General features: G+C 38.1%; 1 protein-coding gene across 1 annotated transcript; it reads right to left on the reverse strand.

The window, feature by feature from the left end:
- Positions 1–20,677: 20,677 nt before the first annotated feature.
- Positions 20,678–23,711, reverse strand: LOC121387061. The gene is made up of 2 exons (XM_041518070.1): positions 23,589–23,711; positions 20,678–21,714 (listed from the first exon to the last, which is right to left on the reverse strand). Exon 2 carries the CDS (start codon positions 21,681–21,683, stop codon positions 20,868–20,870), a length of 816 nt encoding a protein of 271 aa, XP_041374004.1. The 5' UTR covers positions 21,684–21,714; positions 23,589–23,711; the 3' UTR covers positions 20,678–20,867.
- Between the last annotated feature and the right edge of the window lie 1,365 nt (positions 23,712–25,076).

The following is a 25,076-nucleotide window of genomic DNA, read 5'->3' on the forward strand; positions in this document are numbered from 1 at the left end:
TGAGTACGTTGGGTAGTGGATAGTTGATTGCTTAAAATACTTCTCTGTATATATTCAGCTTGCAAACTGTGGTTTTTCTAAATTCGTATAATAATAATAATAATAATAATAATAAAGATAAAAAAACCCACAAAACACGAATATATTCGGTTCTTTGGGTACCGAATAACGAATACGTATCGTGTATAGGCTGTATTCGGTGCACCGAATACGTGAGTCAGTCGTTGCAGGTCTAATATATATATATATATATATATATATATATATATATATAGTTAAACCTGTCCTAGCGACCACCTGTACTCAGCGGTCACCTTTGTAGATTCACTTACTATGACAATACACCGCATGAAGTAGGAATTAAATTATTAAATGTAAAAAGAAAACAAACTTGTTGAGAACAGTTAATTTAATACATTCCATTTGCATTATTTCTGAAGGAGACGACATCCGTTGATTAGCAGTACAGACTGTAAAACAAGAACCAACAAATGTTTTAAAGACTATATATGTGGCAACCTGTACTCAACGGCCACTTGTCTTAAACGGCCATATAAGACAGGTTTGACTGTGTTTGTGTGTGTGTGTATATATATATATAACCCATCGCTGTGGCTGCTACTAAATCATGACACACCCCCCCCCCCCCCCCCCCCCCCCATCTTGCCCACGCCGCTACCTACGCCAGTGTGTAGGCCTAAGTAAGATACTAGTTTTTATGAAAAGCCACACTGCCCGGTCTATCGCCGACAAATAGCGTGACAATAATATTATGTTAAATGGTTTGTCGAGTCGTATAGCAAAGGCCGTGGTATGTACCATCCTGTTTGTGGCATGGTGAATATAAAAACGTCCTTGCTACTAATTGAAAACAAATATAGCTGGTTTCCACTCAAATTACCAAATGTTTGACATCCAATCAAATGCTCAAAGCAGATCAATATGCTCTAGTGGTGTCGTTAAACAAATAATAATAAAAAAACCCAACAAATTGTCTGATCTCAGTTTTAAGGGGGTGGAGCAGAAATTAAAAAACAAGGGCTACTAACTCAAACCAACCGATACATTATAAACAAATATAATAGCATATTGCGGTACTAAGAAATTCATCATTAAACCGATCTACTACTTACATTATGTAAGCCCCCAATCTGCCTTTTGTCACACAGTAGCACAATGGAATGTAATGTGGGGCCTGCTGACTTTACATATCCTTACATGCTCAGATATTGGAACATCAATTAAATTCTTTATTTCAGCCTTGAACCCGAGGTCCATCGACACAAAACAACTGCATACACATTTCGAGCAGTCTAATGCACGCATGTTTTAATGCACTGGCTGATGGATCCGTCCCTGTTCCAAGTTGCATAAAATTGGTATTTTAAGCTAATTATATTAATTATTAAAAAGTATATGGTAGCTGGAACTAAAATGATAACACTGACTCTGGGACAATAAATATTTATTAAAAAAACAACAAACAAAAACAAAAAAAACAACAACAACCCAACAACAAGCAAACAAAGAAACAAACTAATAAATACAAAAATAAAAATAATAATAATAATAATAATAAAAAAATAAAAAATAAACAATCCTAAAAGAATACAATTGTAGTCGATATTACGCCTCTAAGAGGTCTCTCACCCCGGGTCATCCGTCCTCTGTCAATCAGCGTGTGTTGCGTATCCGCCGATGTGTATATTGTGAAGTGAATGTGTGTACATATATACATTTATATTGTAAATCCCAAATTCTTCATGTATATATATATATATATATATATATATATATATATATATATATATATATATATATATGTTCCTTTATATTATGTAGCCCTCCTATGCAGTTGCTGAACGGCCAGAGAGTGTAAATAAATTCTGTTCTGTTCTGTTCTGTTCTGTCACCTCTTGTTAATTAATAGCAGTGATCAATATTTAGTTTATCATTGAAATGAAAGTTAGTTTGTTCTAAGTACAAAGAAGCCGTTGGACTGTCTGGATGAGGAAAGGTGGCTAGGTCTGTCATTATGCTATTGCCAGCTAAAGTGATTGTGGTATTCAACAGTCTGAAGCCGTTACGTTCGTTCGATTGCGGTAAGTGTGAAAGTAAGCTATATGATTGATTGATTGATTGATTGATTGATTGGAAACATATTTTATTGTACAAAGAACAAAAGAATCGGGTACAAGTTTGACAACTTACGAGACCCTCTTCTATATATATAAGCCAGTGGCGAATCCAGAAATGACATGAGGCACCGGCCTCTGTGGCGCAGTGGTTACGCCATCGGACTACAGGCTGGTATGTACAGGGTTCGCAGCCCGGTACCGGCTCCAACCCAGAGCGAGTTCTTAAGGGCTCAATGGATAGGCGTAAGGCCACTACACCCTCTTCTCTCTCACTAACCACTAACCAACTAACAACTAACAGCGTGCTTGAATCGTAATTGGATATAAGCACGAAAATAAATTTCGAGGGGGATCGTAACAAAATGAAAATTAATATATAATAAAATTATAACTGTCGCAACATTAAGTGTGTGTGTGGGGGGGGGGGGGGGGGGGGGCTGGACCTCTTCATTTATTGGTGAAGTTAAGTAACAATATTTTCGAGCTTCTACTCAATCCAATGCTATGCCGTAACAGTATCTCCCCTAACTCGTACCCAGTCTAATGCTACACTGGAGCAATAGCGGGGTAGCAATACACTGGCAACTGCTACGTCGCTATTGTTTTTGTTGGATGTTTCCGCCCTTCAAATGTTTTTGAGATATTGATTCCACATCTGCAGAAAATTTATACAGGTAGGTTTATTATTAGTAATGTCAGAAACACTTATAGATTACTGCTAAATATTAATTTATGTCAGTATTACTCAAAAATAGATGCAGCAAATCATTTTGCCGATTCCGTTTGATTGCGAATTTCACGAATTCCGCGATTTCGATTGCAACGTAGCAACAGATCGGGAACGAAAACAGTGCCGTCCAAGTTTATTACGATGTTATTTATGAATTTCATTTATAGTCCGTCCCATTATTCTATAAAAATGTTGTTGTTAATAATTTCAGTTTGGTTTGACGTAAGAAAAAAAAGTAAAAGTGGTTTGGAAATAACAAAACAATACTATTTTTCTGTGTAACTTACAAATCAGTCGGCTCAGAAATAAATCATTTGTAGTAAATTCCATAGCATGAAAAAAGGCGTTTTCTGTTGGACGGAATATAAGTGGGATACTAAATTCTCAGGTGGTATACCAGATTTTAAAATGTTACTATCCAACTGGGATACTGCCTAAAATGTTTAATCTTGAACACTGCACTCAGGCGCGGATTTAGTGGGGGGCCCAAGGGCCCCCCCTATTTTTGGGGTCAAGTTATTTTTATTTTTTTTAACTATAGCATACACTAGAGTGGAATTACACAAAAATGCACTTATTTCCCAAGAGTCTTTAAATTATATTTTGTTCATGAAAATCGTCTTAAAGGGACATTCCTGAGTGTGCTGCAATTTTTAAGATGGTATCGACCAACAGAGACTTTTTAATGATTGTAATTACATAACAAATGTATGTTTCTGCATAAAATGTTACTGACTGTATATTAAACATGCTTCTGACTGCTTTAATATATTACTGAAACAACTGTTTCGATATTTCTTCCCATTTACCAGCAGCCGCAGTCAACGGAAAACCAGCCTAATGTGGGAAGGAGAGATGACCACTTTAACTTTAAAAAAAAGAAGAGACCAGAGTTTATGAAATTTTGAAGACAACAAAAACAGTATGACAATACCAAAAACATACGTTAATATAGCTATTGTGTTACTCAGTTGCGAGGAAATCGCGTTTCAGGCCACTTAAATTTCAAAATTTCGCGGGGGAGCATGCCCCCGGACCCCCCTAGGAATCTTTAACTTGTAATCGTGTGCAGTATACTGAACAACAAAATAAGTTAACAATAGAATATCATTTGGAAAGAAAATGGTCCCACTAAATACAGCATAAACCAATAGTATCACTGGGTTTGGTTGTTGTTGCTTGTTTGTTTGTTTGTTTGTTTATTGGGGTTTTTATTACATTTTTGTGATAAATAAATACCAGTTAATCGATTTCACGCACCATTTTTGCATCATTCACTCAAGTACATCAACATTGTAACGTGAGCCACTCGGTGTAAACAGTTGTTTTCTAAACAATTCTTAGTACAAATTGAAAGTAAACTGAATCAGAAATATCTACATGATGTGTCCATTAAAACAGCACCCATGTTTTTCCTGTCAAAGAATTATGACTAAATGTATATGCAAAACATATACACCATAAGTCACGTCACGTCCTATACACATTTTTCATCTAACTTTGTTTCTGTTAGTATATTAAATTGTTTCATTATAATTCTTATGAGAATGTAGTTCACGATATAATAATTACATGCACAATTAGTAAACATTTTTGATTAAAAGCCACCAGTATGCTACATGAATAGAGCTACTTTAATACTGACAGCTATTTTTAGAAAATGACGTCATAATGGCCTCCTATGTCTTGAAAATCTGGTTCTTGAGAATTTTCGTAATCTACACACCATCCGTCCCCAAACAGCCCCAATTTGATGTTAACAGACCTGACTATTTCGTAATTCTTACTCGTAGTCAACAGAGAAAACGCGCTACATTTTCTTAATGCAGCAAGGGATCTTTTATATGCACTTTACAACAGATAGAAAAGCACATACCACGGCCTTTGACCAGTTATGGTGCACTGGTTGGAACAGGAAAAAAACTCAATCAGTTCAACGGATCCACTGAGGTGGTTCGATCCTACGACGCAAGCACCACAAAGCACCACAAGCGAGCGATCAACCGACTGACCTAAATCCCGCCCTCGGAGCAGGTTAATTGGCAGACATCTCCTACAGAACTCTCTGGCGAAGTCGGAGGTTGTGCCCAAGACAGGCGTGCTTGAACAGTTCTCTGATGGAAGTATGCCAAAAATTAATCACACCCACATATCATATTTGGGAGTAGTTATGTAAACCGTCTTCACCAGCATGCTATTTTCAAAGTTCTGCCCATTTTCAACTCCCCCCCCCCCCCCCCCCCCCCCCTCCATCCCGAGTCAGGCCACCGAAATTTCTCTTTTTGACCACCCGATTTAATCTAGCGACCAAATTTAATGAGTAGAATTTTCTTTATTAATTATATTAGAGATGCGCATCAAAATTTTAAAGGCCCACTATTTAATTTTTGATGTAAATTTCAAAATTGCCCGCTTAATTTTTTCTGTCCCGGGACAAGCCCCTGGCTATCCAGAGACAGGCCCCGGGACGGACATGCTCAAAACTCTAGTGGTATATGAGCATGTAAAACTTATTCGCATTCGCATTCAGCAGCATATACGCACGGATACATGCCTCTATCTCTGTGAAGTGACGATTCTTAGGGCGGGGTGGTATACCAGAGGAGATGGTGGAAGCTCTACTAGCATACCACCCCACTCCACCCACCCCACCCCACCCCACCTCAGTGATAGTACACTTGGGTAGTAATGATCTCGCGGTTGAATCTATTTTAACACCACTAGAGCACGTTGCTATATCAATAATCGGCTATGGGATGTACAACATTTGGAAATTTTGACATTTAGTCTTAGAGAGGAAATTCACTATTTTATTTTTCATTAGCAGCAAGGGATGCTTTATTAGCACCATCCATCCTACAGACAGGATAGCACATACCACAGCCTTTGATATACCAATCGTCGTGCACTGGCTGGAACAAGAAATATCCCTATATGCCCACCGGCGGGGTTCGATCCCAGACCAACAGCGCATCAAGCGAGCACTGTACCACGAAAGAAAGAAAAGAAATGTTTTATTTAACGACGCACTCAACACATTTTATTTACGGTTATACAGCGTCAGACATATGGTTAGGGACCACACAGATTCATTGGGCTACTTTCCTCCCGGGATCCCTGATGGTTTTTTCGGTCTCGGTTGTTAGCGGGAGGTGGGTGGGTGTGCATCCGTAGTACCATCAGAAATGGGTGAATACCTTATCTCGTGGCCCTTTTAAGGACCACCAACTCACTAGGGAGTGTGTCTGTACGCAATTGCTGAAAATGTGTGTGTGTGGGGGGGGTGGGGTGTATGTGTGCGTGGAAGCAGGAGCAGGGGATGACTGTGTATGTATGTGTATATGTATGTGTGTGACTGTGCGTGTGTATGAATGTATATATAAGTGTGTGTGTGTGTGTGTGTGTGTGGGTGGGTGGGTGGGGGTGATTTTGTGTGCGTGTGTGTGTTCGTACGTACGACGTGCGTGTGTGTGTGTAGTCATATGTTAGCAGGTAGTCATTGGAGATAACTCTGGAACAGGTAATCGAACATTTATAGTCAGTTCACTTACTTCCCCTCATGACTGTACATTATATACAATTTACAAAATCGATCTCCATTGTTGACAAAGAGTTTGTTTTGTTTATCGATACCACTAGAGCACATTGATTAATTAATCATCGGCTATTGGATGTCAAACATTTGATAATTCTGACACGCAGTCATTAGAGGAAATAGGCAAAATTTGTCTGCTAGGGATCTTTTATATGCATTTTCCGCACAGACAGGAAAACACATGCCACGTCCTTTGACTAGTTGTGGTGTACTGGTTCGAACAAGAAAACAATCGATCCCAGACCGACCGCGCATGCGGCGAGGCTTGAAAAAAATGAATGTAGTACTTTGTTATGCTACAGGGACGGGACGTAGCCCAGTGATAACGCGTTCGGTTGATGCGCGGTCGATCTAGGATCAATCCCCGTCGTTGGACCCATTGGGTTATTTCTCGTTTCAGCCGGTGCTCCACAACTGGTGTAACAAAGGCCGTGGTATGTACTATCATGTCTGTGGGATGGTGCATATAAAAGATCTCTTGCTGCTAATTGAAATGATTATCCCATGAAGTGGCGACAGCGGGTTTCCTCTCTCAATATCTGTGTGGTCCTTAACCATATGGCCGACGCCATATAACAGTAAATAAAATGTGTTGAGTGGGTCGTTAAATAAAACATTTCTTTCCTGTTATGCTGACTAAAAGTACTGAATGTTGTAAATTTTAGCCATTGAACATTAATATCAAAAGGGAAACGTTTAAAACTGCGTGTGAATGGAATGGCTGTGCAGAAAATACTGCAATAAAAACAACTACAATCCGATTTCGGCAGTACCGAAGCATTCCAGTAAATCGTCTTTCATTGACGCATACAAAAATGAATTAAAACTCGAAACAGGACCTTCGAGAAAGAAAGAAATATTTTATTTAACGACGCACTCAACACATTTTATTTACGGTTATATGACGTCAGACATATGGTTAACGACCACACAGATTTTGAGAGGAAACCCGCTGTCGCCACTACATGGGCTACTCTTCCGATTAGCAGCAAGGGATCTTTTATTTGCTTTAACCACAGGCAGGATAGCACAAACCATGGCCTTCGTTGAACCAGTTATGGATCACTGGTCGGTGCACGTGGTTTCCACCTACCCATTGAGCCTTGCGGAGCACTCACTCAGGGTTTGGAGTCGGTATCTGGATTAAAAATCCCATGCGTTGACTGGGATCCGAACCCATTACCTACCAGCCTGTAGACCGATGGCCTAATCACGACGCCACCGAGGCCGGTAGGACCTTCGAGAGGTTCAAGTGCGAACGTACCGGAAATAACCTCAATACGTATCGCATTGCTAGGGCAAAGGTCCGTAAAAGTCAGACATAATAAGAAATAATCATGGAGAAATTATGTCTCCACGTTGAATTCTGCAACACGACTGGCATATCAAAGACCGCGGTATGTACTACCTTGTCTGTGGAATGGTGTATATAAAGATCCCTTGCTGCTAATCGAAAAGAGTAGCCCATGAAGTAGCGACAACGGGTTTCCTCGCTCAATGTATGTGTGGTCCTTAACCATAATATATTGTCTGGCGCCATATAACCGTAAATAAAATGCGTTGAGTGTGTCGTTAAATAAAACATGTCCTTCCAGGTTGAATTTTCAAACATCAGTGAAATCTGTCTGGAATAGGATACGTAAAATGTACCGTTTGCCATTTGTCTGTCAATGACACGGATGTGACGTCTCATCGTGACATTGTCAATGCATTGGCAGACAATTACTCTCATAACTCTTCTTCTTCTTTCAGTACAGATGTTTTTATAAAGTAAAACCTGAAAAGCAACCTATTAACTTTTCATCTGAAAATGCTGAAGTATACAACAGGCACTTCTCTTTGGAGAAGTTGCAGGATGATCTACGTAGAGTACATGATACTTCAGTAGGACCAGATGAAATACACTATCAGCTATTAAAACATTTACCTGAATCATCTTTGATGTGTTTTCAAAAATATCATTAACAAAATGTGTGTTTTTGGTGACTTTCCTTCTGATTGGAAGAAAACAATTATTATTCCTATTTCTAAACGTGGCAAGGATCAAATGATACCAGATACCGTCCTATCGCTTGAAAAAGTTGCATTTGTAAAACCATGGAACGAATGATGAATCGTAGACTTGTCTGGTATCTTGAGTTCCGAAACCTGGAGCCAATTTCACTAAACATCGTAAGCTACGTTTTGCACGTAAACGTAAATCTACGACTGAAGAGCATTTCACAAAGAAGTGTAAACGTAAGTTGCGAGTAAAGTTAGACGTAAATCTAAGAGTGCCCTCGACCACAACTAGTCGCACACGTAAATTGCTACATCCACTTTGATAATTCATAAAATGGTCACACGTTTGGTTTTTGTAAAGTGTTTAACAAATTAACTCCCTTTATTAATCCAGTGATAGCCAGTTTTGATATCTGTGTCATTTGATCCACATAGGGCGGGATTTAGCTCAGTCGGCTGAGTGCTCGCTTGAGGTGCCAGCGTCACAGGATCGAACCACCGCGGTGGATCCATTCAACTGATTTGTTTTTCATCTGGTTCCAACCAGTGCATCACAACTGGTCAAAGGCCGTGGTATGTGCTTTCCTGTCTGTGGGAAAGCGGATATAAAATATCCCTTGCTGCATTAAGAAACAAAGTAGCGGGTTTCCTCTAACAACTACTTGTCAGAATTACCAAATGTTTGACATCGAATAGCCGATGAATAATAAATCAATGTGTTTTAGTGGTGTTGTTAAACAAAAACCATTTTTTTTTTTTTATCCATTCAATTTTTTTTTTTTTTTTTTTTCAGAGAGGCTGATAGCGTTCTATTAAGACGAGTCTGCATATTTTTTTTATATATGCAAATGTATGCAGCAAAAAAAAAACCCAGACGATATTTTTCCCCAGTACCTATTTCCTGTACCAGCTCCCATTAAACGCAGGGCCGTACCGTGGTCTGGACATGGGGGTGTAGTAAACTGTCCTGAAAACGCGTTTCTTCTTGTCTTCATATTTCGGACCTCGGCTCATTTGCCTTGCACAAACTCAACTTGCTTCTATTACAATTCTGTGACACCCCTCTCCCCTTTACAAATGTCTAGATCCGCCCCTGCTATCAAATGTATTATTTTAAAACTTATATTTGACGCACTGTGCCATGTTTTACTTTCATCTTTTTAAAATTCAACATCATGTTTTCTCTACAATTTAGAAATAAAAGATATATCCATGCACAAATGACTGCCTGGTCAACTGACTATTATTTTCATTGGGGTGAAAAACCCAACCAAAAAAAAAAAAAAAAACCCACCCAAAATACACCCGAACAGTGGCGTAGCGTGGGCGGGGCCACCGGGGCGGTTGCCCTGGGCGCAAAATTCTGGACTGGTGGAAGGGACTCGAGGAGTGTTAATGGTCCACTGGTTAGGGGGCGCAATATTGGCAACCCACGCTACGCCACTGCACCCAAACGTCATCTTGTATTTTGGCTACACAAATAATAAACTAGTTTATGACATGGAGAAATTTTAGTTGCGGATCCATGGGGTGGACATGACATAATGCAGACCCTTTTTGCAGTATATCTACTACTTTGTTGGAAAACACGAATTGAAATCACCATAATTTTTTAATTTTTTTAAAGTGCATATCGACTTGTCCAAATAAGGCCAGTAGGAACCGGAGGGGGCTTGGGGGTAGGTTCCCCACTTGTGAGGCTTTTTTTTTATCATATTAATTTTTACCATTGTAACCCAAAATCTGATATAGAATTTGTACCCGACGACCCATCAGTGCCCCTCCCCCCCCCCCCCCCCCCCCCTCCACACACACTCCCAAAGCAAATATAGGGAATTGACCCATAATATAGTGTTTTTAACTACATAGGTTAAAGAGACATTCCTGAGTTTGCTGCATTATAAAATGTTTCCGATTAATAAAATATTTCTACGATTAAACTTACATATTAAATATATTTTCTTGTTTAGAATATCGGTGTCTGTATATTCAATGTGTTTCTTGTCGTCTTAATATTTGTAAGAAGCTCAAACTGGATTTTGTCTTCAAATAATTTCGTACGTACGAAAAAGGTATTTTAGGAAATAAAATGAAATATACGCTAGTACAACTATTAAAACGATGAGAAACACGTTTAATATACAGCCTCTAATATGTTGTACAGAAAAATATATTTGATATGTAATTACAATCGTTAAAAAGTCTGTGTTAGTCGATAACATTTTTAAAATTGCAGCAAACTCTGGAATGTCCCTTTAACATTGTCGCCTATAGGAGTTTATTTGGTACAGTATAACCGTGTGTCGGTGGTTTCCAAATTTTATCAAGTTTATTCGTTCTTTCTTTTAAAAGTTATAAGTTTGTTTCTGCTAAATGAGCTGCAAAAGAAAACAGACGTAGATTTTGACGTGCAAAGTAAGTTAGTAGTATTTCTATGACCGGCTTCGTGAAATGGAGTAAACGTACACGTAGAGGTAGACGTACGACAGGTGTAAGTTTTACACGTAAACGTAAATTTACGATGTTTAGTGAAATAGGCTCCTGCTTACTAACTTGCAATGTGAGTTCAGATCTAGACGTTAGATTTCAAACGTTTTGTATGGAAGCCTTCATACATAACCAGCATCTGGTAATCCAGTGGTAAAGCGCTTGCTTGAGCCGCGTTCGGTTTAGGATCGACCCCCGTCGGTGGGCCCATTGGGCTATTTCTAGTTATAGCCAGTGCACCACGACTGGTATATCAAAGACAGTGGTATGAACTATCCTGTATGTGGGACGGTGCATATAAAAATAGTCCTTGCTATTAATAGAAAAATTTAACGGATTTTCTCTCTAAGACTATATGTCGAAATCACCAAATGTTTGCCATCCAATAGCAGATGATCAATACATCAATGTGCTCTAGTGGTGTCGTTAAACAAAACAAACTGAAAAAAGATTGCACAGATTCAGCTATTTATAAACTCTACTTCATTGAAATTCAAAAGAGGAACGGCTGGGTACCATGCTTACATTTCTGTTTATATGTATGGATCACGGGGTGGAAATTATGTGGGGTGTGCTACAGTTTTTTTTCCACCGCATTCTGCATCTATTTTTACTGCCGAAACCTGGCTGTAGAACAAATTAAGGATTGCATCCTCGAGATAATTATGGCTCATCAAACTGACAGATGCATATCTGTTTAGCTACAGGCAAGACCATTGTTTGCACTGCCTGTTACATATTTTAACGAGAGGTGCCTCCCCTTAATAATCCATTTGTGAAGGAGGCTGGATTATTAATGTTGCAGGTGGCGATGTATCAATGGCGAAGGTCCAGATATTATCTCCCCCATAGAGGTCGCGTCGTTGTTATACACCCTATAGTCTCGCTTTACACAGCTGTTCGGTAGTGTGATTTGAAGCGATTATTTTGTCCACCACTGTACGAACAGGAAAAGTGGTCATATTTTTTTCAGACGATGAGGCATTCACAAAGAATGGCTAAAGACTGCATAACGGATCTATTATATGACAAAATACAACCAAAAAAAAAAAAAAAAAAAGGGAATCGTCGGAGAACGAGACGTGTTTATGTCAGTGCCAAAAACGTATCCATTCTTGGTGTGTGGATTTAAAAATAATTAATTATTTATATATTATTTGAATAAAATCTAGTTGAAATATTATATGTTCTTCCTTTGGTGTATGTTATATGGACATTTGTTTATTTGTGTGTTTTGTTCACTGGTTTTTGGTGAGGGGGATGGTTTTGGTGGGTTCGTCCGTCCTACCCTCCATGGTATTGATTATGTTTGTTGTCGATTATTTATTAATTTATTAATTTATTTTTAATCAATAATTTCACAAAACTTAAAGAAAAAGTGTTTTAGAAACCACACACTTTTTTAATTATGTACAAGACCAGCGGAGTGTATTTGAAAGTGGGGGTGCGGGTGGGGATACTAGTAGTGTGCTGTCTCAAAGGTTGTGGTGTGTGTGTGTGTGTGTGTGTGTGTGTGTGTGTGTGTGTGTGTGTGTGTGTGTGTGTGTGTGTGTGTGTGTGATAGATATAGATAGATAGATAGATAGATAGATAGATAGACAGATAGATAATACTAGATGTATTTGAGGGCTCGAACTTGTTAGTGGGGATTCGGAGGAATGCTCACCCGGAATAAGTTTAAATTTCAGATGTTAACATATGGCCTATGGCATCTACAGCCCTTTGAGCACAGTAACAGGGAAAAGGAGGAGACCATGTCCCTATCGGCCCTCACCTCTTCCGCAGCCCCTAATACACAATTTGAAGAAAAAAACAAATTGTTCCAGACAAATAACATACATACAATATAAACATAGAACAGTGAAGATGTGATGTGCCCATTAAAGCGTTAAAAAAATGTTTCTTGATACCAACCCTGTCAAAAAAAGGCTTACCCTAATTATGTTTCCCTATTTAAAAAGATGCATGTATATATGTTAGGTTAAAAAGAGTACAAATGTAGTTGTGTTTTTTAAATATAGACTGGCGCTGCCTAATAGTTTTTAGTCATGTTCCCAGAAATACAATTGTTTTAGGTACGAGACAGAATAAAAAAAAAAAAATTCTTCATTTGTTAACTATATTTGATAATGCCTTTGTTAATCTGTCTATAGGGGGCATACTAGTTGGGTATCTGTTTTGTAAGATCCATTTTCTTTTTACACTAAGCATATCTGAAATTACTGACAAAAACATTACCAAAGGAATGAATGAATGAATGTTTAACGACACCCCAGCACGAAAAATACATCGGCTATTGGGTGTCAAACTATGGTAATGCAAATAAATAAAGTGATGATCAATATAAAAATTCAAGGTTTAAACAAAAACAGTGTAAAGAACAGTGTAAAGAATTGTGCGAAAAGACAAATATCACAGAATTTTACGGATACTGAATTTTACTCAACACTTCAATTTTGTGCTGTATTGGCCATTCTCAAAGAAAATGTTACACCCCTGCACCACGGTGAGGTTACAGCAGGCGCAGGGGTATTACCAAAGGATGCTGTAATAACTCCAATGAAAGTGAAAATGCTGAAATTAAAATAATGGGTAGGAGTTTCCTTATCTATGCCAAGTGACAAAATGACCATGGGCCGAACTTATGAAGGCTGTTTTTCTGAAACACAGATGTTTAACACCAAATTTAAAATGTGCTGAGATGTTGTAATCAAAATATTTATTTTATTTTCATTGTTGGTTACTCTAAAGATACTGAAAAGCTTGTTTTGCAATGAGATAATTGATTAAATACTTGAGGCATAACCGAATAAACTGAACCCTCCCCCTCCCCCAATTTTATTTTTTTAAATAAATAAAAAATGACCATAACAATAAAAATGCTTTCCAAAGCTAGAATTTATTTACATAAATATCTTGAAACTCGAAATTTTAATATTTGTTCTGTCTATTACTTTTTGAAATAAATGTTGGTTTTGTGGGGTTTTTTTTTTTTTTTTTTTTTTTTGGGGGGGGGGGGGGTTTGTTTTGTTGTTGTTGGGTTGTTTTTGGGGGGTTTTCGGGGGGGGGGGTTGTGTTGTTTAGGGGTTGTTTTTTTGTTTTTTTGCCTAACTAGACTATTTTGGACAAATGTAGCAAAAACTCAACGTTTTATTCTGCAGTGTCTGTTAAGACGTATAACAGTTATAATACTTTTACTTTTTGGGGAGTATGTTGACTACACTATGATAAATTCTAGCATGGCATTGAAAACCCCCACACTTTTGAAATGAAAATGTAAATACCAGATAGTTATTGTTTATATACTTATAAAATACATGTAAATGCTAGGCAAGTAACTGTGAATATATATCATATATTGAACATGAAACAAGCCATGTGTGAATATTGTAATTAGTGTTAAGTTAATTGGTGGTGTACATATATTCACTTCAAACTATTAGTAAACCATAAGTGTACTTTTTATACATAGGTTACACTTGTACAGGTATGTGAAGAAGAAAGCCTTATGTTAGGTGAGTCATGATTATTTCTAGCTGCATCTGGCTTTAGAAATCCACATTTGTAAAATACCAGTTTTTTTTAAATTTAATTTATAATGTATTACTCTTATAGCCTTTGGAGAGAAAAAAAAAGTATAATGTCTAAAGCAGTTTTCAATTGTTGTTAATTCCATGGAGTCATTAATGTTCTTGATGCATGTAAATAAGAGTATGAACCATGGTTAAGATGATATTTACAGTGGACCTTTCTTAATATAAGTACTGAAAAGTAGAATTTTTAGATACCGGTATGTCAAATACATTTATGTTAAAACAGGCTTAGTGAAATCATAATTCCAAAGTGATACATCTCACTAGACCGTCAAGTGGGACGTAACACTTCGACGTCACACGATGGCGTCATCAATTGGTGCACTACAACCTTACAGGAACGTAAACCAAACGAGTTGAGTGATATAAATTAAGCTCGATTATGAGTAATAAATAGAATATTAAGCTCGCTACCATTTCGTATCATGTTTATGTCCCTCGTGAAATACGTTTCATTGTAACTCGCTAAAACTCGTGATAACTAAACATTATTTCACTCGGGACATAAACACGATACGAAACGGAAGCTTGTTTAATATCCTATAATTACGTCACTGGAGGAAAAGTAGGCACTGTTACGTATTGCGTGACGTCACGTATTACCTTTTGATTATGGAATGACGTAATTAGAGAATACCCAACTGGTTAATCGGCAATACCGTTTATCTTGCACGAGTGAATTGATGAAGAATAACAACAGTACGATGTTACAGGTGGGGTATAAGAGAGTTGAATCCGCCCACGCGGGGTAATAATGTTTTTTTTTTCTAAGGCTAAATAACCATTGAAATACGAGTATTTTACATGAAGGCGAGATGATAGTTTCTGGCAGGTCCTTTTGTAGATTTTTTTTTTTTTTTTTTTTTTTTTGGGGGGGGGGGGGGGGGGGGTCTGACACGAATGTCTAGAAAATCAATCCTTGGATCTCGCTAAATCTCGCTATGAGGATTTATTTTCTTGGGGCGAATGTCAGAAAAACAATCTACAAAAGGATGAAAGAAAGAAAGAAAGAAATGTTTTATTTAACGACGCACTCATCACATTTTATTTACGGTTATATGGCGTCAGACATATGCTTAAGGACCACAGATTTTAAGAGGAAACCCGCTTCGCCACTACATGGGCTACTCTTTCCGATTAGCAGCAATGGATATTTTGTTTGCGCTTCCCACAGGCAGGATAGCACAAACCATGGCCTTTGTTGAACCAGTTATGGATCACTGATCGGTGCAAGTGGTTTACACCTACCCATTGAGCCTTGCGGAGCACTCACTCAGGGTTTGGAGTCGGTATCTGGATTAAAAATCCCATGCCTCGACTGGGATCCGAACCCATGACGTAATCAACAGGTAGCAACGGCATTGTACCTCCTAAACTACTGGTTCATTGAACTAGAATATCAACAATATTACCACAGCCCTTTATTTTCCAATTCTTGCATATAATTCAGATACATTTGAGCTTTCAACATATTCACTCCAATTCCGTAATGCGTTCCGTCTATACTCATAACACCATCCGTTATATTAAATGTATCAAATATTGGAATGTTGAAGTTACGCAAGTACGCCGCCATATTGTCATTGAACTGTTTTCCGTGCACGTTGTCCACAGTTTTCACATACGGGTATCTCCATATTCCAAGACTATGCACAGCCGACCATAAAACCCTTGGCCAGCCGATGTAGCTTCTGTTGTTGGGGTTAACAAGAGCTTGTAGAGTTGGGGCTAGGTAGGTGTTGATGACGCGGAATTCGTTGTATAAGTCCCAGATACCGACTCCTAAGAAGACCATGGATTTCCGCTTCCCTTTGAGTTGAATGACGTCATACAACAGGAGTAGACTTGACATCGTCGATGGGTAATGTTTAAATTCCAACTTCAGACTGCCGTTGCAAACTGTAGGTTGAAAATCGATGAACGTACGACAAGCTTTGTGTGGGAAAATGTACATCCCAGAGCATTGTTTTCTCATTGCTGAAAATAAATAAATAAATAAATACAATGTATCTTGTATTCATCTTAAAGGCATACTGTCACGGATTTAAAGATATTATTTCTCTAAAAATGGATAACAATTGAAAATTACATTAATCTTTGAAAACCAAATCTAGCTATCGAACCATGATGGCGTGAAATCCATGTCAATTCTCTTGGCAATTTTAGTTTTTGAATTATGGACCATTGCCATAATTCAATTATATTCACAAAATATCATTAATAAGTGAAGTCTGGTGGTTACGTAGATGTTTGAATAAGGTACATTTGGGGGTAAATCAAGTATATTTTTGTTCAGGTAATACTTTGTTAGGCCATTAAATAAGTCAGTTTTCTGTGACAATATGCCTTTAATATAGTGGCAAGATATGACTAGATAAATTTCTATATTTTCGGTCGCTGGCCAGGGTTTACACTAGTTGTGATCAGCAAATGAATGGTGTATTGTTAAATGTTTCTTATTACTTTATTCTGAGTTAATGGTTTTAATGTTTTTAAAAACGTTTCGGAAAAAAAATGTATTAAAAATAAGAAATACATTTTTGGTATTTAAGAACTATTTTGTTTTGTGTGTGTGTATATATATATATATATATATATATATATATATATATATATATATATATATATTGTAGGCGAAAAGGCATTCAACTCGTTTTAGCTCTACCCTAGAAAATGGTAACATTATGTAATAAAATTGTTAGTTTCAAACATTATATAAAGCACCACCACCAACAGTTCAGTAATTTAATGACATGCTTCGGTATTTTTGCCTTTTTTAAATTAACAATAAGATGACGTCACGTCATTCAGACGTCGTTGAAACAGACAGGTTAATTATACATTCTCATTTCTATTAATATAATTTTATCAACCAATCTACTACAGATCCTGTACATAATGATAAAATGTGGTGGCATTCTCTGGATACGGAACAATGTTTCTTTGTTTAAGTAATACAATTAAAGTATTACTTATTTTACCTTACTGTCTCAGTTTTTTTTTTTTTTCCAGTTTAAGAATAGGTGTGAACAAAATTTATGTTGACCAATCACAGCTCTCTCTCTCTCTCTCTCTCTCTCTCTCTCTCTCTCTCTCTCTCTCTCTCTCTCTCTCTCTCTCTCTCTCTCTCTCTCTCTCTGCACTTTAGAGGTGGGGTTTCTAAAGTGTGCAGTGTATGGACAAATACCGCACACTTTTGTCAAAGCGTGGTACAATATAATTTTATCATTATGTTCAGGATCTGTAGTAGATAAAAAAGTGGTCTAAAATTAGCAGGTTAATGCAAAGAAAAATTGCTGTGAGAACAGACATTAAACCACTAACTGAATATATTGGAATTGTCGCATTTCAAGTATAAAAAGACAATAATAATAATGCATAGGTCTGAATGCATTTCTTTTCAAGATTATTAAAATGATCTAACATTGTATTAAAACATTGTTTTAATTTACAGAAATACAAAGTAATCCCACTGTACTACATTCAATGATTGTATATGTATAATGTTACTAAGTGATTAAAATATATTTACATTAAATAAAACGTCCATGTCAGGTCAGGTCATAGGGCATTACGTGCACATCCAGAACAAGCTGTTGTAGCGCACGCCTGTCCTGGACAGGAAAGGTGGGGGGGGGGGGGGGAGGAGGGACCGCCTGTGAGCATCAGCAGCCAGACCGTGGTCGGTAACAGGCGGAGGGGGATAATGGTGCTTTGGAATTTTGAATGGAGCAGAAATTATGCTCAAGAGAAAAAGGTGCGCAATTTTGATTGAGGAATTTGGGCGCAATTTTGAACGGTCGGCCAAACAAAAAGTTTCAGAGCTAACATAGGTTTTGACATGTCAAAACGTCCATGTTTGTAATTCGTGTATCCAAAATGTTTCTCTCACCAGGCGGTGGTGTTAATCATTGCTATATAACTGTTCAATTGGGGTAAAAGAAAAGTTAGATATGGAATGACAATTCGTATTAAAGTGGATATTGACTAATGTAGATTTACATGGATATAAATTGATGTCGCTATGATGTCCATTAATTTGTAAAGACGGCTTACCCCCTATTTGTCAATATATTGCATACCGCATTTTTTGCAAGTGATAAGATAAATAACATTTGAAGAACAGCATGTCATACTATGTTTTATTGGATAAACGTGTCCAGTTTGACTGCTTTTAATGTGTTTTTTTCTTCACGGAATTTGTCATTTTTACATTTAAAGGCAGAGTGATTTGTATTAACGTCATTAGATTGTAGTTTAGAATGGACAAACATGTCTTTAAGATTGAGGGGTCTTTTAAAAGCAACAGTTGGTTTGCTTTGTGCTAGTACTTTGAGTTTACTTGACTGTTCGAGAATTCCCTAATGCATGTGTTATATGTGACCAATATTTGCTAGGCATGGTTTGTATGTTACGACGAAAGGTATTATTGTGTTGTTGTTGTTGTTTTTTTCAGAAGTAGAGGCATGTAATTCTAGATGCTATAGATTGGGTCCAATTAAAGTTTTTCATATGACAAGTGTTGTTGTTTTTTTCAAACTGTTTAATTCAGTTTGTAACCGTGTCATAAAATCATCGAAATGATTAGGGTGTACCTTTTAGCTTGACTGAATGGCATTCCTTTTTTGCATGTTATTGGGTGAGCTGATTTAAAATGTAAATATCGGTATATGTTTGTTGTTTTTGCGTGAACAGTTGTTGAAAATTACTCACTATCTGTTTTAATAATATCAACATCTAAAAATGTCACTTTATTCCTGGAATATGTGTGTGTAAATTTAAAGGGACATTCCTGAGTTTGCTGCGATTTTTAAGATGTTATCGACTAAAAGAGACTTTTTAACGATTGTAATTACATATCAAATATTTTTTCAGCATAAAATATTAGTGGTTATATATTAAACGTGTTTCTGATCGTTATAATATTTGTACTAGGTTAAATTTCATTTTATTTCCTAAAAATGTGTTTTCGTACGTACGGCTTCTTACAAAATTAAGATGACCAGAAACACATTGACTATACAGACACTGATATTCTAAACAAGAAAATATATTTAATATGTAAGTTTAATCGTAGAAATATTTTATTAGTCGGAAACATTTTACAATGCAGCAAACTCAGGAATGCCCCTTTAATGGTCGGGTGTTGTTCATTGGCAGAATACCAAGCATATCCAGTGTAATCAAAGCATGTGATATTTTTCAGATCACACACTTTCAGAATTTGATAACTTTGCAAATTAGATGCAAATTAATCGAGGTCACGGCTCTACGTTTATTGACATTTACGCAAACGTACTAGGTTGACACTCCATAATTTACGTATGTATTCATAGTCCTCAAAAAATTATTTAAAAAAAATGCAATAGCAACTTTACACTGAAAGCTCTCCAGCGTTAAGCACTAGTTTATTTTTTTGTAATGATATACGGCATATTCATTAGAAGTTGACGTCATTTCCATTCAAAAGAAATCGCGTCATATATTCTTACACCATATCGAGTAGTATAATGGCTTAAATGTTCACAGGACAGAGAACATTAAATCTGAATAATTTTAAATAAATTAAACAAAACAAAAGTAAAACTGACAAAAATGTAGCGGGTTTCCTCTAAGACAACCCATAAAAAATTACCAAATGTTTGACATTCAATAGCCGATGATTAATAAGCCAATGCGCTTTAGTGGAGTCTTTAAACGAAACACACTTTAACACTGACTACATGCATGTCCATTCATCCATACGTCTGAATGTCTATTTATATACCTATGACTTTTTTTATATTCCACCACCGTTAATAAAGTTAGTTTTGTTTAACGACACCACTAGAACACATTGACGTATCAATCATCGGTTATTGGATGTCAAATATATGGTCATTTTGACAGTCATAGTGAGGAAACCCGCTACATTTTTCCATTAGTAGTAAGAGATATTTTATATGTACAATCCCAGACAGGATAGCACATACCACGGCCTTTGATATACCAGTCGTTGTGCACTGGCTGGAACGATAAATAGCCCAATGGACCCAGCGAAGGGGATCGACCTTGGACAGACCGTGCATCAGGCGTGCGCTCTACCAATGGACTATGCCCCGGCCCCCACCGTTAATAAAGCACTTGCCTTACGACGTTTCCCCCATATTCCGACAGCTAACGTTTCGCTAACGTTCGCGAACTCGTTGATTGGTTTCCGACGTGGCCAATTGGTTTACCGTGAAGCGCATAAACTAGTCTAGCGTACGTTGTTTGCTTTTTCATTTCTTCTTCTTCTTTTTTTCCCCTTGATCTCAACCTAGTATTTCATATCAAAGTACACATCAGTCTGACATTATTTGTTGTCTGTTATTCATTCCACCACCACCAAAAGAGCACTTGCCTTCAGGAGTGTTTGGTAGTAAGGCGCCTGTCTTCAAATCACCACGTATGATCATTAACAAGGCTGTGTAAAGCTGTCTCATCAATGAATCTCCAATGACGTAGATGGTTGATCCTTTCAGCAAGTTGCAGGCACTCTCAGAGTCAAATATCTTCACAGAACATTTTTTATCCGTCGGCTGCCATTTTGAATATTCAGCATGAACGCGGGGTCGGAGGTCAAAGTTCATAGGACCACGACATTCATCAACAGTTTTGTTATCACATCTATTATTAAAACAACATGGCGTGGGTCCACCGGGGTTGCACAAAACACGGAACCACACTCTAGGGTTAGTTTCAGCGTAGGGTAGATTTCCGCATTTTAGGTCCGGCCTTTGATAGTCGGTATTGTTGGGTATAACATCTCTGCTGCCTTTGAGAAAAGTATCAATTTCGGTCCGTTCTTGTGACGTCAGCTCTCTTGTTTTCCACGTGCCTGACGTCATGCAGCTGAGAACTCCAGAACAAGCCTCGTTCTTGACACTTTCGTATTGGCTACCACAGTCCATCTGAGACAAACTGCGATATCCAAATAGGTTTGTAGTTTTGATTTGCAGTTGAATGGATGAAAGATACACGGATGTGGGTAAATAATATGTAACACACAAGAAGAGACAAATAATACCCATGGAACATATTGTGTAACGGTTTCTCAAATGTATCGTTTTCATTGGTTTATATTCTTCATGTTTACTTCCGTTGCTGCGCTTCACCATGGCTGTATGTTAGTAAGTATCCTGGTAGAATCTGGAAATATGAAAACAAACGTTAAAGTTTGTTTTGTTTAACGAAACCATAAGAGCACATTGATTTATTAAACAGCTAAGTACTGGAAGTAAAACATTTGGTAATTTTTACATATAGTCTTAGCGAGGAAACCCACTACATTTTCCAATTAGTAGGAATATATCTTTTATATCCACCATCCCACAGACAGGATAGCACATACACGGCCTTTGGTATACCAGTCGTTTTGCACTGGCTGGAACGAGAAATAGCCCCATGGTCCCACTGATAGGCATCCATTCTAGATCGACGGCGCATCAAGCGAGTACTTTACTACTAGACTACGCCCCGCCCTCTCCCTATTTCTCCTTATCTCTCTAACTCCCTCTCTTCCTCTATGGCTTTGTCTCTGTCTGTCTGTTTGTCTGTCTGTCTCTCTCTCTCTCTCTCTCTCTCTCTCTCTCTCTCTCTCTCTCTCTCTCTCTCTCTCTGTATGTATGTGTGTCTCTCTCTTTCTCTCTCTCTCTATGTATGTCTGTCTCTCTCTCTATGTATGTCTCTCTCTCTATGTATGTCTCTCTCTCTCACTCTCCCCCTCTCTCTCCCCCCCTCTCTCTCTCTCTCTCTCTCTCTCTCTCTCTCTCTCTCTCTCTCTCTCTCTCTCTCTCTCTCTCTCTCTCTCAATTTGTGCTGTATTGGCCATTCTCAAAGAGAATGTTATACCCCGGCACCACGGTGAGGTTACAGCACGCGCAGGGGTGACATTAACTTAACCAAGTATCGAAGTAACCAGATGTTAGACACACAAAATTAGTTGGGTTTTTTTTTACTACACTACTAGAGTACATTGATGCAGACACCAAAATAGCCCGTCTTTAACACAAACACACATTATTCATTCATTTCCACTTAGTTTCGTGCTTATATAGCTGAGGTGTGTACCAGGAAAGCGTGTTTGAACCTTAATTGAATATAAGCACGAAAATAAGTTTAAAATGACATGAAAATTACTACCCCCTTTCAACTATTGAATATAGTTTACGGAGGCGAATCTAGGGGGTAGGTGACAAGGGCCCGCTCCCCCCCCCCCCCCCCCCCCCCCCCCCCCCCCCCCCCCCCCCACCCCCCCCCCCCCCCCACCCCCCCCCCCCCCCCCCACACCCCCCCCAACCCCCGCTCCCCCCCCCCCCCCCACCCACCCCCCCCCCCATCCCCACCACACCCCCCCACCCCCCCCCCCCCCCCCCCCACACACACATTTAAATTTTGCGACAATTATAATATTATTATATATTATTTTTTTGTTTGTTACGACCCTCCTCCAAACCTCCCCCAAAGTTCCCTTTGCATTCCGGGCCATGTCATTCCTGGATCCGCTACTGGCTTATATAGAAGAGGGCTTTGTAAGTTGTCAAACTTGTGCCCGATTATTTTGTTCTTTGTACATTAAAGGGACATTCCCGAGTTTGCTACATTGTAAGATGTTTCCGACTAATAAGATATTTCTACGATTAAACTTACATATTAAATATATTTTCTTGTTTAGAATATTAGTGTCTGTATATTCAATTTGTTTCTGGTCGTCTTAATATTTGTAAGAAGCCAAAACTGGATTTCGTCTTCAAATAATTTTGTACGTACGAAAAAATATTTTTTAGGAAATAAAATGAAATTTAACCTAATACAAATATTAGAACGATCAGAAACACGTTTAATATACAGCCACTAATATTTTATACAGAAAAAAAATATATTTGGTACTAGTATGTAATTACAGTCGTCAAAAAGTCTCTGTTAGTCGATAACATCATAAAAATTGCAGCAAACTCAAGAATGTCCCTTTAAAATATGTTTCCATTCAATCAATCAATCATATAGCTTATTTTCACACTTACCGCAATCCAACGAACTTTTGAATACCACAATCACTTTAGCTGGCGTAGCATAATGACAGACCTAGCCACCTTTCAACATCCACACAATCCAACGGCTTCTTTGTACTTAGAACAAACTAATTTTCATTTCAATGATAAACTAAATATTGATTACTGCTGTTACCTGGCGGAACGCAAGAGGCAACCGTATTGGCGGATACGCAACACACGCTGATTGACAGAGGACGGATGACCCGGGGAAAGAGACCTCTTAAAGGCGTAATATCGGCTACAGTTGTACTACTTTATGGTTGATTTTTTTTTTTAGTGCTTTTATATTTGTTTTGTTTCAGGGTTTTTTTAATAGTTTTTTTTTTGTTTTGTTTTTTAATTTAAAATAAATGTTTACTGACCCAGTGTCAGTATTATCATTTTAGTTCTAGCTACCATGTAATGTTTAATAATTAATATAATTTGCTTAAAATACCAATTTTCTTCGAACAGGGGCGGATCCATGAAATCCCCCTTCTCTCTCTCTCTCTCCATCTCCCCCTGTATCTGTCTGTCTCTGTTTGTGTGTGTGTGTGTGTGTGTGTGTGTGTCTCTCTCTCTCTCTCTCTCTCTCTCTCTCTCTCTCTCTATCTCTCCTCTCTCTCTCTCATCTCTCCTCTCTCTCTCTCTCTCTTCTCTCTCTCTCTCTCTCTCCATAGAAATCAATACGCGTTTAGTAGTACCCACCTGTAATCGTACAAATCAATACGCGCTTAGTAGTCCCAGCCAGGAATCGTACAAATCAATACGTGGTTACTAGTACCCGTCTGTATTCCCACCTTATGCCCCAAGACAAAACAACGGTACCAACAGTGAAACTTTTTCCTGCATCTTAGAGGAATTCTGAGGAAATAAACAGATAAAAAACATTTTAGCCCGTCTGTCTGTCTCGGTCTGTATGTGTGTCTATATGTCTGTTTGTCTCCCCCCCCCCCCCCCCCTCTCTCTCTCTCTCTCTCTCTCTCTCTCTCTCTCTCTCTGTCTCTGTGACTACTATATCAAAGACCGTTGTATACACTGTTTGCATATTGGAAAGTGCTTTAAATACTCCCTAGAGTAACGAGAGAGAGAGAGAGAGAGAGGAGAGAGAGAGAGAGAGAGAGAGAGAGAGAGAGAGAGAGAGAGAGAGAGAGAGAGAGAGAGAGAGAGAGAGAGACACACACACACAGAGACAGAGAGAGAGAGCGAGAGAGAGAGAGAGTAACGAGACAGAGAGAGACACACACACAGAGAGAGAGAGAGAGAGAGAGAGAGAGAGAGAGAGAGAGAGAGAGGAGAGAGAGAGAGAGAGAGAGAGAGAACAAAAAAGAGAGCTATCCATAGCTGAGTATGCGCCTTTAATGCGCTATTAATTAACGATTACACAAGGAAGAGGGTAATGTTGTGAGATGGTATGATGCATCTATACCTTGAGGCGATCGCATTGATCGGAATCATTACTGACACTCGCTAGCTTCA

The sequence above is a fragment of the Gigantopelta aegis genome, chromosome 13 (genome assembly GCF_016097555.1).
Source record: "Gigantopelta aegis isolate Gae_Host chromosome 13, Gae_host_genome, whole genome shotgun sequence".
NCBI lineage: Eukaryota > Metazoa > Mollusca > Gastropoda > Neomphalida > Peltospiridae > Gigantopelta > Gigantopelta aegis.